General features: G+C 36.6%; 1 protein-coding gene across 1 annotated transcript in view; it reads left to right on the top strand.

Annotated features, from left to right (window-relative positions):
* dpy19l3 (dpy-19 like C-mannosyltransferase 3) overlaps nt 1-21,848 on the top strand; it is a 72,905-nt gene that overhangs the window by 20,680 nt on the left and 30,377 nt on the right. The window contains 10 exon segments of the mRNA XM_046840638.1: nt 677-811; nt 1,026-1,157; nt 2,551-2,652; nt 5,180-5,253; nt 5,848-6,006; nt 11,474-11,596; nt 16,241-16,314; nt 16,317-16,351; nt 17,335-17,391; nt 17,910-17,992. Of these exon segments, the coding sequence (XP_046696594.1) occupies nt 677-811; nt 1,026-1,157; nt 2,551-2,652; nt 5,180-5,253; nt 5,848-6,006; nt 11,474-11,596; nt 16,241-16,314; nt 16,317-16,351; nt 17,335-17,391; nt 17,910-17,992 (974 nt within the window).

Here is a 21,848-nt window from a genome sequence, read left to right as displayed (position 1 = left end):
TTTCTTTCGCCCATCTATCTAGAGTCACTTCTTTCTTTCTTTCTTTCTTTCTTTCTTTCTTTCTTTCTTTCTTTCTTTCTTTCTTTCTTTCTTTCTTTCTTTCTTTCTTCTTTCTTTCTTTCTTTCTTTCTTCTGCCCATCTATCTAGAGTCACTTCTTTCTTTCTTTCTTTCTTTCTTTCTTTCTTTCTTTCTTTCTTTCTTTCTTTCTTTCTTTCTTTCATTCTTTCTTTCTTTCTTTCTTTCTTTCTTTCTTTCTTTCTTTCTTTCTTTCTTTCTTTCTTTCTTTCCTGCCTTCCTTCCTTCCTTCCTTCCTTTCTTTCTTTCTTTCTTTCTTTCTTTCTTTCTTTCTTTCTTTCTTTCTGGTGTCTTTTGGCGATATATATTACATATTAGATAATACAGTGTGTGCCACTTTCGGAGTTTATAGTTTTTTTTAACTGTTCTGCTTTTTTGTCTGAGTGCTGATGTGATGTAACAGTTTAGATGGACATTTATAAACATTTTCTTGAGAAGCCTGAAAGAGGCTTTAGTGTTGAACTGGAGCTGAACCATGGGAGATATTCCATCAGCTTGACTTTCATACAAATGATTATGTGGTGGAAGAATTCTCTGCCACGGGAACATACTGTACTGATGACTGTGTGTGTGTGTGTGTGTGTGTTTTCTCTGCTCAGAGGATGGTGCTGTGGCTGGTGTTTGTCTGCACGCTTTGTTTCTGTCTAACGTGGCAGTTTAATCAGTTCATCTTGCTGGTGCAGGCCTTCCTCATCTTTATGCTTGACTCCCTGGACTTTCTTACAGCTGAGCAGGTAACACACACACAGGTGCAACCACAGTATAGGGGCATTAACTCAGGGTTACAAAAGCAACTCATGTTTGTAAGCCTCTCTATTTGGTGTTAGACACAATTCCACACTGTGTTTTTTTTTTTTCTAAATATCCATAAAGATATTAGTACACCTGGTGTGAATATAAAATAAATTGTTAATAATAATTAGTTAAATTTTATATGTGTGTGTTCAGGCGACGTCTCTGTACCTGGTACAAGCTGTGAGTCTGCTGTGTGTGTGGCTGCTGCAGTTCTGTAACCCCATGGTGTTGGGCTCTCTGGTGCTCAGCTTCATTGTGTCTGTGCTCTTCGTCAAACACTTCCAGGTATAAATACCTTTAGACTTCCTATATGTAGTCAAGTAATGCAGGGGAACAAGTAAAAGTGATTTGTTCTAAATCATTTCATGGCCTGAATATTCCACATCCATCTATCTGTCTGTCTGTCCGTCTGTCCCTCCGTCTGTCCCGTCTGTTCTGTCTGTTCTGTCCCATACAATTCTGATTTGGACCCTTATCTAGAGGGTTATAGGGTTATACATTTATCATATATATATATATATATATATATATATATATATATATATATATATATATGATAATTGTATATACACAACTGCTCCGTTAAGCATTTGTGCTCAAGGATCCTTCAGTAGCAGCTTAATGGTGCTGGGATTTGAACTCACAAACTTTTGATCCCAAGTCAAACACCTTAACCACTGACCTAACACATTAAAACACTTGCATCCATTGTGACATACAGTCACAGACATACAACAAAAATTGTTCATGTTTCCTAATGGCATTATTGAGCTCATTCAATTATTATTATTGTTTTGAAATATTTTATTAATCCCACAGGAAATTATTTGTGTGTGTGTGTGTATATATATATATATATATATATATTTTTTTTTTTTTTTTTTTTTTTCGAAGCGCAGAATTCCAAATTTGACATCCCATATACAAAAATAAGTAGCGGAAAATTTGCCGTTATTTAACCAGCTTAGATTAACTCTGCACCACTGGCAAATGACCATGACGAAATCGGTGATCTTTTCCAATGTTAATTGGCCATCTAGATTTTGAACTTTAATACTTTTCCAAGATGTAGAACGGATTACTGCTGTATTCATATACAAACCGTCAAACTTTATAGCCCGGAGAAGGCGTAGATATACCAAATGTCGACCATTAGCCGTGTCTTTTTATGGACCGTTTTAATTGGGGCCAAGACCGGCCTAGTAATGGATGCCACTGATCAGTTAGTGCTCACTGGGGAAAGTCTGGAAAAGTCTCGTATTCACAAGCATTCATTCTCAAACCTGGAAAATCTACAGGTATAAAAACTTTAAAAGCGTTTTAGAAATCAATAGAAAAAAGGACAATGGATTTAGAACGTTACTGTCTTGTGTTTGTTATTTAGAAATTTATTTTTTAATTTTAATTTTAGATCAGTTAATACATGAGGAAGCTGTATGCAGAACATCTGGAAACGTTGGAGAAAAAAAATGACAATTCTCCTAAAAAATGTTGTGTTTAGGAAGTTTAGTATTACCGGTTGAGCATGGAGCAAACAGCATCATTCTCAAATTCTATACTTATTCTTTATCTCTTATATATATTTAAATGTCTTTTCATTATCAAATGCACCAAATCCATGCTTTGTTTTTGTAATGCTCTTTTTTCTTTTTCTTTTTTCTTTTTTTCTTCTTTCCAGACTGGACTGAAGGTGGGAGGATTTGTCACACGTGTAGGAAAGCTGGCTCTTCATGCAGTCCTTGTGCTCGTTTTAACTCTCATCATCAATTATTCAGCCAAGGTGAGTCCTAAGACATAGACTACATCTATTCAGAGGCAAAAATATTCCATCACAGGTTTATTCAACTAAAATGTAATCCAATTCCATAAATTTCTTTGATGATAAAGAAATGGAAAAGCAGCTAACACGATTGATTTGTGACACTTATTTTGTGTTACTTATTGATGCCTTTTTATGAATAAATTGATTAAAGTTATAATCATATACAGTTTGATATGAGGAAAATACATAAATGATTGATAATGAAACATCGTGTTTTTGCCATTGTCAAGCCTTGTCTTATATTGAAGTCTGTACGAAAGTGTGATTATTCGTGAAGCTCGTCTCTGCTCCGATAAGCTTCCTTTTGGAAAATAATTAACTTTGATGTGATTGGATGAGCATCAGTAAAAGATTAGCTAGAGATGTCAAGTTTATAGGCTCTGCCATTATTTATTTATTTATTTATTGTTTGTTAGCATAAATACTTTACAGGCTCCATGTCAACCTGAGTCTATTTATCTAAATACTTTTTTATTTTCAAGATTTATTAACAATTGAGATTAAGTATTTGAGAGGTTTCTGATTGTTCCATGGTGATGTAAAATAAATTCGATTTTACATGCAAGACTCTTGCTTTTGCCCTTCGTGACCCCTTTCTGGGCTGCAACCTGTCATTAGTTGGATGATTAAAGAGACATTAGTTTAAAGCTGCATTTTGGTGGTAGCTCGGTGGTTAAGTCATTGGACTTCTGATCAAAAGGTTTAAATCTCAGCGCCACCAAGCTGCCACTTCAGGGCCCTCGAGCGATGTCATTAACCCCCAATTGTTATTTTAGATAAGGTCGTCGACCAGATGGCAGAAATAAAAATGGAATGGATTTCGGAAGCTCGGGAAAATGAGGACACAAATGTTTTTTAAAAAGTGTCTAAATTGTTTAGATCTAAAAACTTCCTATAGGATTGCGTATAAAATGAGCGATGACGATCCAGGAAATAAATTTTGCGTAGAAGAGGAACAATTGGGGTAGTTGTTTTTTCATTAGCATGATCACTGATGGAGTTGGAAGTCAAGATGATACTCTACTCCTCTTTATTTATAGTCTGAATCATACTTTAGTTTTTCTGATTATTGCCGCTTGACAGTGGTGGACGAAGTACACAAACCTTGTACTTGATTTTTATTTTTACTCCAGTAAAAGTAAAAGTGTCCCTTTAAACTTTCACTTGAGTAAAAGTACAAAAGTATTTGCCTTCAAATGTACTTAAGTATCCAAAGTGCTATGATTTATTATGGCTCTAATGTTCCTATTATCGTTTTAGTCACATGCCTCTTCGCTTAATCAACTCAGTTGAGCCCTACTTCAAAAAATTTGGGCAAATAAAAGAGTTCCTTCCATCATTTATTCCTTTCAAAATGTTGTGCTTGCTGTTAAACTGACACTGAACTGTATGTCGGTGTAGAAACCACCAAGCGACAATCAAAACAAGTTCAAAACAGATTGGTGGCTTGCTGTGTGCTTGACCAGTTAAGTTTTTATCAGCTCATAAATAAAAAGAAACGACTGATTTCAGTATTGAATCCAGACCAATATTAGACTGAAATGTAGTGAAATTAAAGTAAAAGAAATGGAAATATACTACTTAAGTACAGTAACGAATTACATTTACTTACCGTATTTTCCGCTACTATTTTTTTCCCACGCTTTGAACCCCGCGGCTTAAACAACAAAGCGGCTAATTTATAAATTTTTTCCTGAGCCCCATAACATTAGACCAATGAAATTGCCGTATGGGTTCAGGTGAACCAATTAAATTCTTTATATTAAATCAGATGCGCTCCCACTGAATCGGGCCGCACCACATCATAAATATGGGTGAGGTTCCTCTGACGTTTGACCTTTCGCTCACTCGGACTGTCTACAGGAAATGCGAATCATTCGTCACGCTGAAAACAACCGGGCATGAAAAAACGCACTTCACCTGTGTTCTGAGCTGCACAGCATCGGGAGAAAAGCTTCACCGATGGTGATCTTTTTTATTTTTCTTGGCAACAGCGTTATGGGTTAGTCAAAGAAACTTAGAAATGAGCATCAGAAAATAATAAGGACATATTCCTCGGTCTTGCACACGTGCAGTAATAGTGGAAAAATGCGGCGGCAGGCTATTCCAAAATGCCGCTCTGCTCTTAAAGGAGCCACAACATATTTCACCCGTTACACCGTGTCACAGACACTGTCTTTCGTTAAAGCCTGTGCAAAGTTCATTAGTTTCAGTGTAGACATCTGCAGCTTATAGACAGGTGCGGCTTATTTATGTTCAAAATAAAAATCTTTGTAAAATTCAGTGGGTGCGGCTTATATTTGGGTGCGCTTAATAGTTCGGAAATTATAGTAGTTAATGTCCAACACTGCTCTAGACTGCTGTTTACTGATGTGTATTTTTTTTGTACACTCTCTTTAAACAAAGTATCTCTAGTAATTTACGTCAGTTTACACCTCTTCTATTTACCTTCTATCCACCTTTTTTTTTTTCCTCTTAATGATAGAGAGTCCTGCAGCTGAGATCCGATGAGCACATCTTCAAGTTCATAAAGGCCAAGTTTGGCTTGGGGGCTACAAGGTAGGTTTCTGCACCGGGATTCTATCCTTTTCTGTAAATGTTCAACCTTTTTGTCATTAATCAGGGCCATTAACGCAGTGTTTTATTCAGGATCCAACTACTCACCGAGGCTAGGCAGAGCCATTAATTCGGAGATTTATCGAGGTCTTGCTTCTGTGAAAAATGTCATCTGGAAGGCAAAATAATCTGCTCGTTCACTGGATATTACAACGCTTTCACATTTCTATCCTGCCTGCAGGGCTTAATGACTGTATCACACCTCAGCCCTTGGCTTTTCCATATAACGCGTTTCCTCAAACATCTCCCCAGTTTCCTCGTCTCCTTTTCCGATGTTGATTTAACCATTTTATCGGCATGAATGCCGTACACGTAATGGCGGGAAAGCAATGACTTGATGCAATGATTCTGCAAATAAAATCTGTGTAGAATAAATATTATTTTAGGTTTTGTGTTTATCATTAGCACACATCCACCGAAATTCCCACTTGTACGTTATAATGGGATGTAATCAAAAGCCCATTAATACATAGTAAATGTCCCATGGTGTGTTTGGGAAGAAAAAGATAAATATTGTTTCCCTTCTTTCTTTTCCAGAGATTTTGATGCCAGTCTGTATCTGTGTGAGGAGGCATTCGGTTTGCTGCCGTTTGACACATTCGATCGCCTGGCTGCTACTCTGATGCTCTACCCGTACCTCTGTACGCTCTCGGTACTTGCCATCGTCCTGGCGCTTGCCGCTTTCTCCAATCTCAGGTAATGTTATTGTGAAGCTGACTTGCCACTTCAGATGTTCTGCTTTTTGGACTTGTGTTGGATGTTTTCTGTATATTATCATTGGAGGAAGTTGCGGTTCAGTGGTTAAGGGTTACTGATCGGAAGGTTGGGGTTTCAAGCCCCAGTATCGCCAAGCTGCCAATCTTGGGCCCTTGAGCACGGCCCTTAACCCTGTGTGCTTCAGGGGAGCTGTATAATGGCTGACCCCAGTGTCTTAACATCTCTGGGATATGCAAAGAAAGAAAATGACTGTGCTGTAAGGTACATGCGACAAGTAAAAAAAAAATCACCTCAGAAATGTATTCTCCTAAACTGAAGACTTCAAACAGTGAGCAAATGAATGTTTTGCTTTTCATTGTGGTACATCGTTATTGTTACTAACGAAAAAGAGTACTGTAGTCTCCGAGTTACGACGGTTCAATGATCTTCTCTACGAAAAAATCTTTCAAAATATTTAACATTTTTATAAAATGTAGCGGCGTGTACGCGGTATGATACGTTGGGACGCTGCCTGGATGTCACCTTGTAAGATGTGTTACTCTCGCCAGTGGTTGACAGAGTTGTTTTGGTGTTAAAGTGCATATTCTTTTTTATGTTTTTGGTGTTTTGGTGCTCTTGTGCCTCTCCTTTTTATCGGCATCACCAGACACTGTAGCTGAGCACGTTTGGCTCCGCCCACTCCACTCCACTCACGAATCGGCGCTCGTCCACTAGCATTACATATATACTTTATAGTTTCTACAGTATGGTACTGTAAATTGCTCTGTTTTGCTAAATTATGTACTGTAAATGGTTACATTATGAAAACTATTACAAATTTTTTAAGTATTGTATAACGCTATTCAATAACATTTTTACTCTGTGAAACTACATAGCAGCCTGTGGCATTAATAATACGGGTATAAGGGAGAAAAAGACACAAGACATAAATTACAAGTTAACAAATTTCCTATAGTGCAATTTAAGAGCTGCAACCAACGATTATTTTGATAATCGATTAATCGGACGATTTCTTTCCTTAAAAAAAAAATTTAAATAAGAAACATTGTTAAATAGATGTTTAGCTTATTATAACTATATAAAATAATTCAGTATATTAATGTATAAACGTGTACTTAAAATATGCAAAAGCTACATATTGAGTTTAACTAGCTTTAATTTTAACATGGAGGATTTCTCCTTTGAACAAATTCACTCATGCCTGGTTTTTTCGTTCTGTAAAAAAACTAAGAATTTGAGTATGAAAGGTGAAACAATTTGTGTAAATCAACCTTCGTATTGTTTTAAATGATAATTGCCGATGGCAAGTTAACCACCACGCTTTAAAAAAAATCTATATAAAATACTATACAACATTGTTTGAAAAAATACAGACATTTTGTTCATTTGTGAAGATTTACGCATCTAGTATCAAAAATACATTCAATTTTGTATCATAATTAAATGATATATACATAAATGAAATATATAAACATTGAAAGCAAGCATTTGAACGTATTAAAGATGCAGTATGCTTAAAAAATGAGAATGGAGCAGAGAAACGCCACAACCTAACAGGCCTGGTTTAAAAAAAAAAAGAAAAAAATATGCATTGGTGTACAAATAATTTTATTGTTTATTGCTACTGTTATTTGCTTCAGCTGTTATCTTGCCATCAGGCTAAAACCAAAACTTGAGCAGCCCAACTAATTTATAGCGACATTAGTTGTTACAGCCCTAGTGAAAACGCAAGTAACAGAAGTGTGTACATGTATAAAGTGTGTAGTCTAGACATGGAAGACATGCGTGCACAAAGTCCTAAAAAGGTTGACTCGATCCATTTTGTTATTCCTATTTGTAAAGGGGTGTATGTGTGTTATGTATGTCTGTTATTTGCATAGTGGAGTTGTGTATTGTGTTTCATATATACCTCAAAATTAGGATTTTTTGTCACAGAATGTATCAACTTGACCAAATGAGAAAAACGTTCCCTTTTAATGCTTAAACACTGATTAATCATCTAACGTGACTTTTTTAAATTTCAAGTAAATCAGAAACCATTTGCATATCGGCTTTTCACTTGACCAAGTTTTTGACTGCTCGTGGATTCCGAACGGATAAATTTTTTTTTTTCTTTCAGTTTGACGTACAAATAAACTCGTACTTTTCAATCCATTCGTCTTCAAACATTCTTCAAACGAGCCCAGAGAGGTAAATAGAATAAAAAAAATCAACCAAAGTCTGAGAAAATGATCCAGTTTCTGAGCTCATGTCTCTAGCCAGGCTCTCGTCTCATAGCCTTCAGCTAAATAATTTATATAAATGCACGAGATTGACTGCAACAGAGAACCTGCTATAGAAGGCGAGGTTCTTTTGGCAGCTAGAATCAGTGAAATACAGCCTCCCATGTGTTTATAATCTCTTCAGTATATAAAATATCAGTTCTGTCTGCTGAAATACTTTACTGAGGCTGCATTTGACAGCATGCCACCCGTTTGGTGACCCCAGTTTTATAATTACTTTGGAAAGTACATTAGATTTGATGACTATATTTATTAAACTGTGTAAATTGTATGAAGACTGAGTTGATGGTAGTGGCGTTTTATATGGTTCCTGGGGGCATGTTGAGAAAAATACCCATAAGAATAAAAAATTAAAGTAAATAATATAGAATAAATTTGAAGCAATGAATGTATACACATATACCAAGGGTACTTTGCTTGATATTAGTCCTAATTAGAGCCCTTTTCTGAACAAAAATACTAACCAAGTTTCTCTGTAGAACTTTTAATGGTTCCCCCAGAGAAACGACCAAAGAGTTGTAACCAATGCAATCAATCGTTTAAAATGGATCCTTTTTTTTTTTTCTTTTCACAAGTGTTGTGATCTGCAGACCGAATAGATTTCACATGCTCATTGTGGGTCATAGGCTGTGTTTTATCTGTAATTAACTTCTCCTTTGATGGGAGCATCAGCAGAAGGCAGATGGCATTTCAGTCATGGAATTTCCCATGATTGAAGTACCATCTGCATTCCACTGATTCTGCATTTACAAACGTATGTAAAGTAAAAGACGTTTTAAACGTAGCTAGCGTGTCCAACCTATGCTTCATATGAATACTGTAAAACTGACAAAAAGTCTGTTTATTCAGAAAGTACTGAAGTTCAAATAACTATACATTTCATACTGTCTAATGACAAACGGAAAAGCAGATCGCTTTTTATATTTAATATATTTTTTTTATTCAAATGAAAAAAATCTGAATAAACCATTGGTCCCACAGGAAGTCTACTTGTGGCAAATTCAATTAAATTGGACATGAATTAAAAAGGCATTTAAAAGGTGTGTGTGTGTGTGTGTGTGTGTGTGTGTGTGTGTGTGTGTGTGTATATATATATATATATATATATATATATATATATATATATATATATATATATATATTAGTGCTGGGCAACGATTTAATTTTTTTCATCGCGATTAATTGCACGATTTTAGGCAAAATTCAATAATTAATTTAAAAGTAGTGTATAGCGCACCTCTATTTCAAATGTACTGCTAAATTAAAAGAAAGTGCAATAATATTTGTTGTGCAAACACTTTAACAGCAGTATTCCTTTACACAGTACCAGTTAAATAAAATATTTTGTGTCAATCTCAACTTAAACAATGCAAATATTAAACTAAAGCTTATTGATACTACCAGGGCATTAATGTTTTATCCTGTTTGTTATAAAAAAACTTTGTAGTCCTCTCCTTTTCATACAGCTCGTGTATTCTTCTTGTGATGATGCGTCTTGAAACCGAGATCTTCCACAACTCTAATCGGCAAGCAGTCTAGCTATCCACTCTGCTATAGAATATATATATATATAGCCTAGCAGTAAAAAATATAGTTTAAAGCATGGGAAAGTCAAAGGAGCTGCCTGCAGAGCTCAGAGACAGAATTGTATTGAGGAACAGGTCTTGGAAAAGCTTTTTAAAAAAATGAAACATTGCTGCACCAAAGGTTCCCAAGAGCACATTGTGCTCCAGAGATCTTGGAAATGAAAAGGTTGTGAACAACAGGGTCCAAGAACCTGGTGGTTACTTTATTCGAGGGCCATGTGTGAAGCTGGGAGAAACTTGCAGAAGGCTAATTATCACTACATCCCTTTAGCAATTTGGGTTTTACCAGTCTGGCCTGAGGAATCTTTCTTTAGTTGCTTAGATTTTGCAAAAGTAAATAATTCCAAGTGTCTTGCGCTGAAAAAAAGGCTTCCATCTGGCCACTCTGCCATTAAGCCAAGATCAGTAGTGTTGCAGTCAAGGTTGACCTTCTCACTAAAGGCTCTATTGTCCTAATTGCTCAGTTTGACTAGGTGACCAGCTCTCGGAAGCTACTGGTTATTTCAAACTTTTTACAAAGAAAAATTATAGAGGCCAATATGCTCTTTGGAACCTTCAATTCAGCATAATTTTTTTTTTCTTTCCCCAGATTTATGCCTTGACACAATCCTGTCTCTGAGCTCTTCAGGCAGTTCCTTTTATTCCTTTAATATGCATTTTTAGCTGTTAAAGTTTATATAGAAAGGTGTGTGGTTTTTGTTCAATCAGTTGAATTTGGACTATTATCATAGTGTAGAAACACCTGAAAGACGATCCAGATAAATAGGATGGACCTGAGAGTTTCATTTCAGGTGGCATACTAAGGGTCTGAATACTTTTGGCAATTTGATATTTCAGTTTTCTTTTTACATATCTGGCTTTTGCTTTGTCATTATAGGGTATGGGCTGTAGATTGGTGTTAATGAAAATAATTAAAAATGCATTTTAGCATAACACTGATAAATGTGAATAAAAACAGGGGGGGAATGTTTTCTGTATGAAATGAATTACTGTATATATATTTACATTTAAATACATTTAATAGAATGCTTTCAAAATCAGTTTTTGCATTGATGTGTGACTACTTAACATCTCATTTTCCATGAGTCATCCATTACAAGTTATTTTTTACAGTATGTACCACAAAACCCTGGTACTTCAACACATTTATACCTATTAAATATTTAGCATATTCCACGAGTCACCTGTTCCGCAGAATATTGCATCGTTTAAATTCCCTGAAGGTTATAAAAGAAAGATCTTTAAACCTTCTTCCTTTGCTATTTCTTTATGATTAATGATTTTGTGAAATTGTACATGTTTAAGAAATTATTCCTGTGAAAAGTAATTAATGAATGTTGTTCCATTAGCATGCTTGCTAGTTGTTTTATCTTTCCTGCTTTAAAAACTCAAACTTGTGAATGTTGTAAAAGCAAAATGCAGCAATTCTCAACAGAGAAACACTGTAAAACAAAAAACATTTTTTAATGTTGAAAATTAAAACAAAGACTTAATGGCTCCAAAGTTATTGAATCACTCATACTGTCAATTTTTTTATTTTCCTCTCCTATGTTTCTGTCTCCTCCTTGTCTTGTTTAGAGAGTGTGGAACCGGGCGAGCGTCTGGAGCCCCAGACGAGACGGCATTCCGCATGCGTCCAGACATTGCTTACAACCTTCTACACACAATCTTCTTTGGCCTGCTGGCTTTTTCCACCATGAGGTAAAAGAAAGCAAAATTTAGAACTGGATAGTCCTGAGAACAAAAACTAAACTCCACATGAGTGTCATCATCTCTTTGTTTTAGTGTGGGTGGATGTGAAATATGAAAAATATGTGTTTTAGACAGTAAACAAAGTATTTAACCCTGAGGTCTGGTGCCTTTTTTTTTAGATCTTGGAGTTGTTTTGACATGTCTTAAACATTGTTCTTATTTCAGTTATCTATAGCATAGTTATGCTACGATAATTTGTGAGCAATATGCATGTACAGTGCCTGTCAAATGTTTGGAAAAACCTAAAATTGTATAGTTAGTAAGACTTGTGTATGTTCTTTTGGTTTATATGCAACCAACTAGGTAAAAGGAAAAAATATATTTTTGTTCTAACAGAATTTATGTAAGACAGAGAACTTGGGAGAAGATGTGATCAGACTGCCTCACCCCCATAGTCAAACATGGAGTTGAAAGCTTTATAGTTTGGGGTTGTTATGGAGCAGGGAAGTTTAGAGACTTATTCTGGGTGAAAGGAACCAACATGGCAACCATTCCATACTACAACACAATGCAATTCCATCTGGCCTGCAGCTAATAGTACCCGATTTCACCATACAAGACAATAATCCATTATAGCATGTCCAAGCTCTGTAATCGTTATATAGAGAGCAAACTGTCAACTGGAGTAATATCCATCATGGAACAGCCTGCCCAGTCACTGCACCTGAATCTTATTCATCTGCTCTGGGATGAACTGGATCTCAAGGTCAGAAAGAAATCTCCAGCTAGTGATGAACTCCTTTGGCAAGTTTGGTAATAGTATTCCAGATACATGTTTGGAGAAATTAACTCTCCGGATGCCAAGAGTGTGTAAAGTGAGGATTTTTTAAAAATAAATTGTAACATACAAAGTAAACAAAGTAAATCTTCATACCGTTGCATTACCTCGTTTGTCGCATATAAACAACAAGAACATGCATGTGTCTCTCAAAAGCAATAATGACTAGGTATTTTCAAACTTTTGATAGGAACTGTATATTTTTTGTGAAAACAAATTTAAAGTTGTTTAGTGGAAGACAAAATCTTATGGTCATTGAAATTGATCCATAAAACACTATTGAAGTATAGTTTCACAAGATCTATAAATTCTGGATTATGTAGACTACAGTCTTTGTTACAGAATCTTTGTAAAAACCATAATGTTTAATGTTCACTGCTTTACAATGCATACAGGTTTGTGTGTGAATTTGTCAGGAATCATTGTACTGTATTTTTATGATGTCAGCAATTCTGCATTTCGGTGTTTATCAACAACTTCTTTACTGTAACATGTCTGATGTGGTTTATCCAAAAGGTGAAGATTGTCAACTGGAATAGATTTGAACAATTTTTGTTAAGCAAAAAAACGTATTCCCCATAGTGACTGACATGAGTGTTGTGCTGAATGATTATTGAAAGCACTTAAAATCCTTTGTGATCAAAAAGTAGTAAAAATTGTTCCTTGCCTGACAGCTTGCCTGCAACAATCATTAATACAATCATGACAGTGTGACTCATCAGGCATACATTAGGCACCACATTTAATTACCATGTGATATAAAATACAACAGCTGTGTATCTTCTGAATACAGCCAAAAATATAAAAGGATGAGCTTGGGAGGAACTGGGGCTGAGGGATATTTTATATTAGAGATGTGCATCTCTATAACTGAGGCAGATGCAATTCGCATCTTGATGCATAGCAAACAATACGATACATTAAAGAAACATATGAAGCAGCTACCGATGCGATTCACCCCGTTGATTCAGTTCAACAAACATTACTTCGTAGTGCAAAAACGAAAAAAAACCCCCCCAAAAAGTTCAAAACAGAAAACAGATGTTTTTTTCCTGTTCTGTGTCCAGGAAGATGCTCTACCTCTGCCATGTTAATCTGTAATTTACGTGACTTTTAGGACACGCCTCAGTCTCCGTAATGCTGTGATATGTCATATTCATGTAGCATCAGTGCTGAAAGAATGCACTTGAGAAACAGTTTAGAGAGGAGGAATCAATCTATTTATAAAATATATGTAATTTTATAAATAATAAAAGTATAGCACATCTACTAATAATTATATATAAATACATTGGCTTGTTTCTATATATATACATATATATACATATATATATATATATATATATATATATATATATATATATATATATATATATATATATATATATATATATACATACACAGTGAGGAAAATAAGTATTTGAACACCCTGCTATTTTGCAAGTTCTTCCACTTAGAAATCATGGAGGGGTCTGAAATTGTCATCGTAGGTGCATGTCCACTGTGAGAGACATAATCTAAAAAAAAAACAAATCCAGATATCACAATGTATGATTTTTTAACTATTTATTTGTATGATACAGCTGCAAATAAGTATTTAAACACCTGAGAAAGTCAATGTTAATATTTGGTACAGTAGCCTTTGTTTGCAATTACAGATGTCAAACGTTTCCTGTAGTTTTTCACCAGGTTTGCACACACTGCAGGAGGGATTTTGGCCCACTCCTCCACACAGATCTTCTCTAGATCAGTCAGGTTTCTGGCCTGTCACTGAGAAACACGGAGTTTGAGCTCCCTCCAAAGATTCTTTATTGGGTTTAGGTCTGGAGACTGGCTAGGCCACGCCAGAACCTTGATATGCTTCTTACAGAGCCACTCCTTGGTTATCCTGGCTGTGTGCTTTGGGTCATTGTCATGTTGGAAGACCCAGCCTCGACCCATCTTCAATGCTCTAACTGAGGGAAGGAGGTTGTTCCCCAAAATCTCGCAATACATGGCCCCGGTCATCCTCTCCTTAATACAGTGCAGAAATCATATATTGTGATTTCTGGATTTTTTTTTTAGATTATGTCTCTCACAGTGGACATGCACCTACGATGACAATTTCAGACCCCTCCATGATTTCTAAGTGGGGAACTTGCAAAATAGCAGGGTGTTCAAATACTTATTTTCTTCACTGTATATATATATATATATATATATATATATATATATATATATATATATATATATATCGTGGCTCACATTATATTTCTTATTAAAGGTTTTTATAGATAATGAAGATGATCACATACTGTTCTTTTAGTCCTTCTCTCATCAAACACACACTCATGCAATTATCTAATCAACTAATCACGTGGCAGTGATGTTACGTATAAAATCAGGCAGATACGGGCCAGCAGCTCTGAGTTGAGCACATGTGAGCTGTTCGATTGGAGGGAAAATTGTCATCTCTGTGATTTTTAACTGGGGCATGATTGTTAGTGCCAGATGGGCTGAGTATTTCTATAGCTGCTAATCTCCTTGGACTTTCACACACAGTCGCTAGAGTTTATTCAGAAGTTTATTCGCCATTTCTGCCTTGCTAAGAAGAGAGATCATTGTTTTATGTTCAGACTGGTTTGAACTTAGAGATACACAAATAACCACTCCGGTACGGTTTTGGCGAGCAGAAAAGTATATCAGAATGCAAAGTAGGTTGAATCATGTGGCACGTCATAAATTTTCAGCCAAGAACAGAAAGCGGAAGCATAACTGGAAAATTAAGGGCTAGATAAATTCTGGTCTGATGAATCACAGATAGTGTACAGTAGGGTCAGAATAGCATGAATCCCTACTTGCATTGTGTCTTTAGTCCAGGCTGGTGGGGGTGGTGTAATGGTCTGAGGAAGATTTTCTTGAAGCTCCTTTCACACCAGCCAATCAAGGCATCCTGCTTGAGTATTATTGCTGGCCATATGAGCATCCCTTTGTATGACATAATTTACAATTGTCTCATATCTACTTCCATCATGAGATTGCACCATGTCATAAAGCAAGTCGTCCCAGACGTAATAGTGAGTTGAGTGTTCACTGACCTTCTTAGTCTTTAGATCTGAATCCGTTAGAACTCGATTGGGATGTGGTGGAATGGGTGATTTGCAGCATAAAAGTGCACCTGAAAAATCTGCAGGAACTCCATGATGCAATCATTTCAACACGGACCAGATTCTCAACCGAATGCTTTGAAAATCTTGAAATATCCATGCCATAAAGAATTAAGGCTGTTTTGAGAACAAAGAGTGGCTTTATGTATAGTGTTCCTAATAAAGTGCTCATTGAGGATATGTCATGATACCTATTAGGTGCTAATTGAGTCAATCTTATGTTACCTATAATGTAGGTATGACTGATATATTTTTAAGATAAGATTTAAGTAATTTGTATGATTTAAAATAATCAGGTGTAGCTGATGTATCGTTTATTAGCTCTTCTCCAGTTTCTTTCTCTGTTCATTAACTGAATCCCCACTCAGTCCCTTCTTTCTGCTGAAATTCTACTTTTGCTTTTATCACTTTTTCTTCCACTGACTTCAGACCAGTGCTTATCTTTAATCTCCATCTTATTAGTGGAAGCCACCAAAGCTGCGGGTGGTTTTCGCCTGTGAAAACGAGTGAATTATTTTAGCCGAAAAAGATCGCAATACATCTCGCTCTAAATTTTCCCCCGGTGTCTTTTGAATACTAACCGGTCTGAGAGCCCACGATAGCTAACGTGTCTGCAGCATCTGCCGCTGCTCTTTATTACAAAAACTATGACATTGTCTCTGGCCGCAGGATGAAGTACCTGTGGACCGGTCACATGTGCGCCTTTACCGCCTTCGGTGCGTGCGGGAAGGAGATGTGGACGTTATGCTGCGAGTGATCCATTGCAACACCGAAGGAAAGGTGAGCTTTAACAAACACGCCCGGGTGTAGCGTAATATCAAAGTTGCCGTTTGTCATTTTTAGAGCGCTCTGCTGCAAATTGGATTTCTAATGACAAGTCTTTTCTTTCTCCTTGAATCGACCCCATACTTTTCTTCAAACCTTTTTTTTTTTCAGTAGTTGGTTGGGGGCGGAGCTTATTTTGGTAACTAATCAGAAAGATTTATTGTAATATTGAGAAATACAGTGTATTTTAAGGTATGATAGAGCTTTGAATATTATTATAGCATTAGAATAATTTAAAACAGACAAATTGCACCGTCAAAGCTAAAAATGAAAGCAGGTTGGGTAAGAGCTTCCATATCCTGAGACAAATTTATTAGAAGATATGTTCAGTGGATGCTGGTAAAAAATTTTACTATATGCTTTGGCTGAACAGAGAGATTTAATACAGCACACCTCATCTATATAGTTTCAACATCAAATGCTGTAATTGATCATGAATGAGTTCTTTCATGGCAGTACAGTGGAGTACAGTGAAGTGTACAGCTTTCATTTACTTGATTAACAGTGAACTTATTTTTCAAAGATCATCATTTCACCTTCTGTGCAGAAATTGTAGAACCAAATAGTGCACTAATGTACTAATCCATATCTGGGTTTTTTCCTCCCCCCCAGTTTCAGAGAGATCTCATGCTTGTGTTACAAGATACCACAGTAACATTCCGGCTCTGGAAGATAAGCAGTGCAGTCTGTGTAAATCTGAAACCTGACAAAACAAGAATATAGATCGTATCTCGGTGTGAAGATGTATCTTGAGAGTTGGATTACTCTCTTGCGAGTGGAGATTCGATTTCAACAAAGCTCGTGCATTCCAGATTTGCCCTCACTAGGTGGCAGTGTAATAACAACCAAAAACAAAACCTTATTGCCGTTCATTCTTTGCTCTGTCTGTGTGTGTTTGTGTTTGTGTATGTGATTTTTTTTCTTTTTCTTTTTCACAGCTAAAGTTGATCAGGTACTCCGTTCCGGTCGTGCTGCTGGCATTCCTTTATTACAAGGTAATACACTTGCAGCAGGCGATCATTTTTCTGTTTGCATATTGCGCTAATCTGCCTGGGCAGCAGGGTGGCAGGAAGTGCTTAGCTCAAACAGCCATGCATGGAAAAACCTGAGGAAAAAAAAATCCAAGCATTCATTTTTAAGAGGATTTTTGCCCCTGCTGGGTTAATTCTGCTCTGTCAACAGCGGAATTGCATTATGCAATCAAGCATAAAATGTGCAGTTGTGTGTGTGTGTGTGTGTGTGTGTGTGTGTGTGTATGTGTATGTGTCTATGTGTGTGGTTTATAGTAGTCCTAAATTTGTTGCATTATCTTTGTAGCATTCTGTCTTTCTCTCACACTTGGTGTGTGTATGTGTGGGTGTGTCTACGTGTGTGGTTTATAGTAGTGCTAAATTTGTGCCATTATCTTAGTAACATTCTGTCCTTCTTTCACACTTGATGTGTGTGTGTGTGTGTGTGTGTGTGTGTGTGTGTGTGTGTGTGTGTGTGTGTGAGTGTGTGTTTTGTTCTTTAGTTCTGGCACAAACTGACAGAAGAACTTTCTGAGCTGAGAGAATTTTACGACCCGGACACCGTGGAGCTGATGACATGGATTAGGTAAGATCCAATATACAAAATCGCCCAATATTATGATTTTATTATATGAAATCGCATTCTGCAAATTTAATAGAGAAGTCCAAACACACCTCGTGTTCTGTCACGAAAAACACACGCTGACACTTCATCACATCCACACCTAAGAATTTTGGCTGCAAAACCAAATAAAGTAGCAGAAGTTTTTATGAGGGTTATTAGACTTTCTGGAGTTATTTGTTATTATTAGTTTTGTGGAGTGTGTGTGCGTGTGTGTGTGTTTATTTTGTTTTTTTTCGTAAGTGCATTTAGACAGTAATCAGATGAAACGTTATTTTTGGCCTGACGTTCATATTGTACGTTTTGTTGTCTCTGTGTGTGTGTAAGGATGTGCTGTGTGTGTGTGTGTGTGTGTGTGAGTGTGAGAGATAGAGCAAGAGAAAGAGACAGAGAGAATGAGGAGGAAAGTAAGAGTGTGAGATTTGACAGCACATGACGCAGGTTTCCTCAGTGCCAAGAAAATCCAATTTGTGTTGGGGATTAGAATGTGGAGTTACCTTCACTGGTGCTGTGTTGCTAAGCCTTTTCTCCACGCTAATTACCCCGTTGATGAAAGAGTTAAGCGAGGGATCGCTTTTCAGCTGCGCCACCACTCCCGAAGCTCTTTCTGGCTCAAATGTAGCTTATCAATGATCGCAGTTCTTTTCGGGGGAAAAAGGAAAAAAGAAATGTCCTTGTACGTATGTAAGTGTGTGAGAACGTGGTGTATGAGAGTTAGCTGAAGAGTATAAAGCCAGAGCTCTTGGCGTATTCTCATACCCCCTTGATTCTGGAATATGCTCCATCTAAAGAATGCAGTGTTGATTGGGCAGCAGTGATTCAACAGTACAAATTTTGTGTGTATTTTTGGTTTTCTTGTCAAGCAGTGTGAAAATATTGGAAACGAAAGGCAGTGATTAAGCAGTGCAAACATGTAAAGGGTGCGTTTTGTTTCCCTGTCAGACACGCGACAAACAGGAGACAGTTTAAAAAATGTAATAAAAATAGTTCACTAGCATCAGAGAGAGAGGGTTTTATGATAATCTCTTGCATGTTTAATTGCCTGACAGAAATGTGTGTGTGTGTGGGGGGGTTTTTCATTTGGCTGAATAGTGAAATGATGCCCATAAATATATAAATATATATTCTTGGAACATAACGACTATACATTTACATTATTTGGCAGACGTCGTTGTGCAGAGTGACAATTATATCATTTAGACAGCTAAGTAGGTGGGAATTAAGGGCATTGCTCAAGGGCCCAGGGATTTGAACTTCTAACCTTTTTAAACAGCAGCTCAAAATCTTAACCATTGACCTGCTAGTTTCTAATCAGTGACGCACCAGGTAGCATTGCCAACATAAAGCAAACAGGTTTTTCTTTGGATCCTGAACTTGTTTTAGAGTATGTGTGGTTTTTAATTCATTTCCTGTGCGATTCTTGATGTAGATGTGATTTCTTCTGGTTCTCCTGTTTCCTCCCACCTCCTTCTCATTCCTTTTGTGAAAATTTGTGCTCACACTCACCCACAAGAGTGTTAGTAAAGTAGGTACTGATGTTGGTGAGGTGATGAAGCGTGGGGTGAAGTCAGCATTTCAATACCTTTCAAAGGTGTTCAATAGAGTCGAGGTCAGAGCTCTATAGTGGGCCACTCAAGACCTTCCACTCTAACTCTGTAAAGCATATCTTCATCTGCTCAGGGTATCATCAAAGTTCAAGTGAAGGGAAACCTTCATGCTACCACTTCCAAAAACATCCTATATAATTGTTTTACACTCATATGTGGTTCTTGCGGAAACTATTTCCACTACGTTGAAGGCAAAGTCAGGTGTTCAACCAGGTTTGAAATGCTATCACATCCAGTGATACAATTGTGCAGCTCCAGTTTGTTTCAAAAGTTTTGGGAAGAGCCCCATATATAGTCAGATCTGAGGTGAAGTAAAGTTAAATGCAAAGTTTGCACTTCTAAAGTTTTTTTTTTTAATGAACAAAGAGTCAAATATTCTGTTTTTAAATGAATTCAATTCACTTTTATTTTGTATTGCACTTTTAACAATGAACATTGTCTCAAAGCAGCTTTACACAGATAATGTGGTGATACAAATGAATAAGATGTTCTTTATAGGTGTATAAGTTTGTCCCTGATGAACAATCCAGTGGCATACTATTTATTAAATTACAAATGAGTGAAACTTCAAATCCAAGCACTATAACGTAATGTAACTTTAGGATTCACAAAAAAAAAAAAAACTTTGCCAGCCCTAATCAGAACAAGGCAGTTTGGCATCTTGTCAGAGTTATAACAGTATATCAGGAAGCAAGTGGTAGTCTGTGAGAGATCTCATGCTTACAGCTTGGTGGTTTAAAAAGCTGTTTAGGTAAAACGAGAGACGCTGAAGGCAAGTTATTAAAGCAAAGTTCAGGCATATGGATTACAAGAAAATATTTATAGCAGTCTCAGAAAGGGAGATGTAAACATATCACCTGGCTTCATTTTGATGATTAATATTTCCGAAAAAAGCTTGTTGGAACATGTTGTAATAATGAGGGAATACTTAAAACGTAACACTCCACCATATATATATAAACTGTGATATTTCCGTTTATTTTTTTAAACCCCCCCCTTTTTTTTATCCTAAGGGTATGCTAACTTTTGCACCTGACTGCATAAGTGTGGTCGTTGTGAGTTAGATTAGGTGCAGTGTAACTGCGCCTTTAGGTGTAAAACCTTCAACAACCCTTTCAGATTTTTTTTAATAAATGACTTCATCACTTGTACTATGCAACATAATGTTCGAAAACGTCTACGATTTCTGACATTTATAGAGGTGGTTTCAATACAGGATTTGCTGAATATATGTGCGATTAGAAATCCTCATAATTAAAAATCCTTATGCTGTACATTTCACAGTAATGCTGAATCTATGTGGGATTAATTCGGGGGGATAAGACATTGTTCTCAATAGAAAGGGAGAGAGACTAAGTGAACAATATGACAGAAGGTAATACTGAATTTACTATTAGACATCTTTAAATAGAGTTTGGACATAAAGTCTCCCTGATTGGTGTTTCAAGGCTTTATGGTCTCTGTCCTCAAGTGCTTTGGAAAGCAATATATAAAAAAGTTAATAATTTACATTAAAACGATTTGAAATTATTTGTTGATTTAGTCTTGTATTTTATATTGGTCGCAATAATTGTAAGAACACACTACTGTATATAGACAAATGTTTGCTGACACCGGAACACAAGATTCGTATGTGCTTTTTGAATACCACATTCCACATATAATTCCAATTTTTCCGTTATAACAACCTCCACTTTTCTGGAAAGATGTTTCACTAGGATGTACTTATGGAGATTCGTGCTCATTCAGCCACAAGGGCATTAGTAAAGTCAGGTACTTATGTAGGATGAGGAGACCTGGGGTGCAGTCAGCGTTCCAGTTCGTCTCAGAGGTGTTTAATAGATAGGAGACCTTTTGATATTTTGTACTTCAATCTACGTAAACCATATCTTCATGTCGCTAGGTTTGTGCACAGGGGGGATTTGTGCACAGGGATAATTGAAGCTAACTCATTCAAATTCTTACAAATGTGTGCCTCCAGCATTGTGGTACAGTTTAGGGAAAAAACATCAGAATCATTATGTCTTTTCAAGCCAACCAACTGCGTCTTCCCTCCTCCTTGGCCTTCCTCTTTTCCTCCTGCCTTGATTTCGTGGATTCATGCCGTTACATTAAATTTGTGAAGCAGAAATAAAGGTTCATCATACCAGGCTTTTTTCTAGCCTTCAGTTGGTGGAGTTTCAGCATCAGCTTTCTGTTTTTGGCTGAGAGAT

This window comes from Silurus meridionalis, chromosome 26 (assembly GCF_014805685.1).
Source record: "Silurus meridionalis isolate SWU-2019-XX chromosome 26, ASM1480568v1, whole genome shotgun sequence".
NCBI classification, from domain to species: Eukaryota; Metazoa; Chordata; class Actinopteri; order Siluriformes; family Siluridae; genus Silurus; species Silurus meridionalis.
This window is presented reverse-complemented; position numbering and strand designations above follow the sequence as displayed.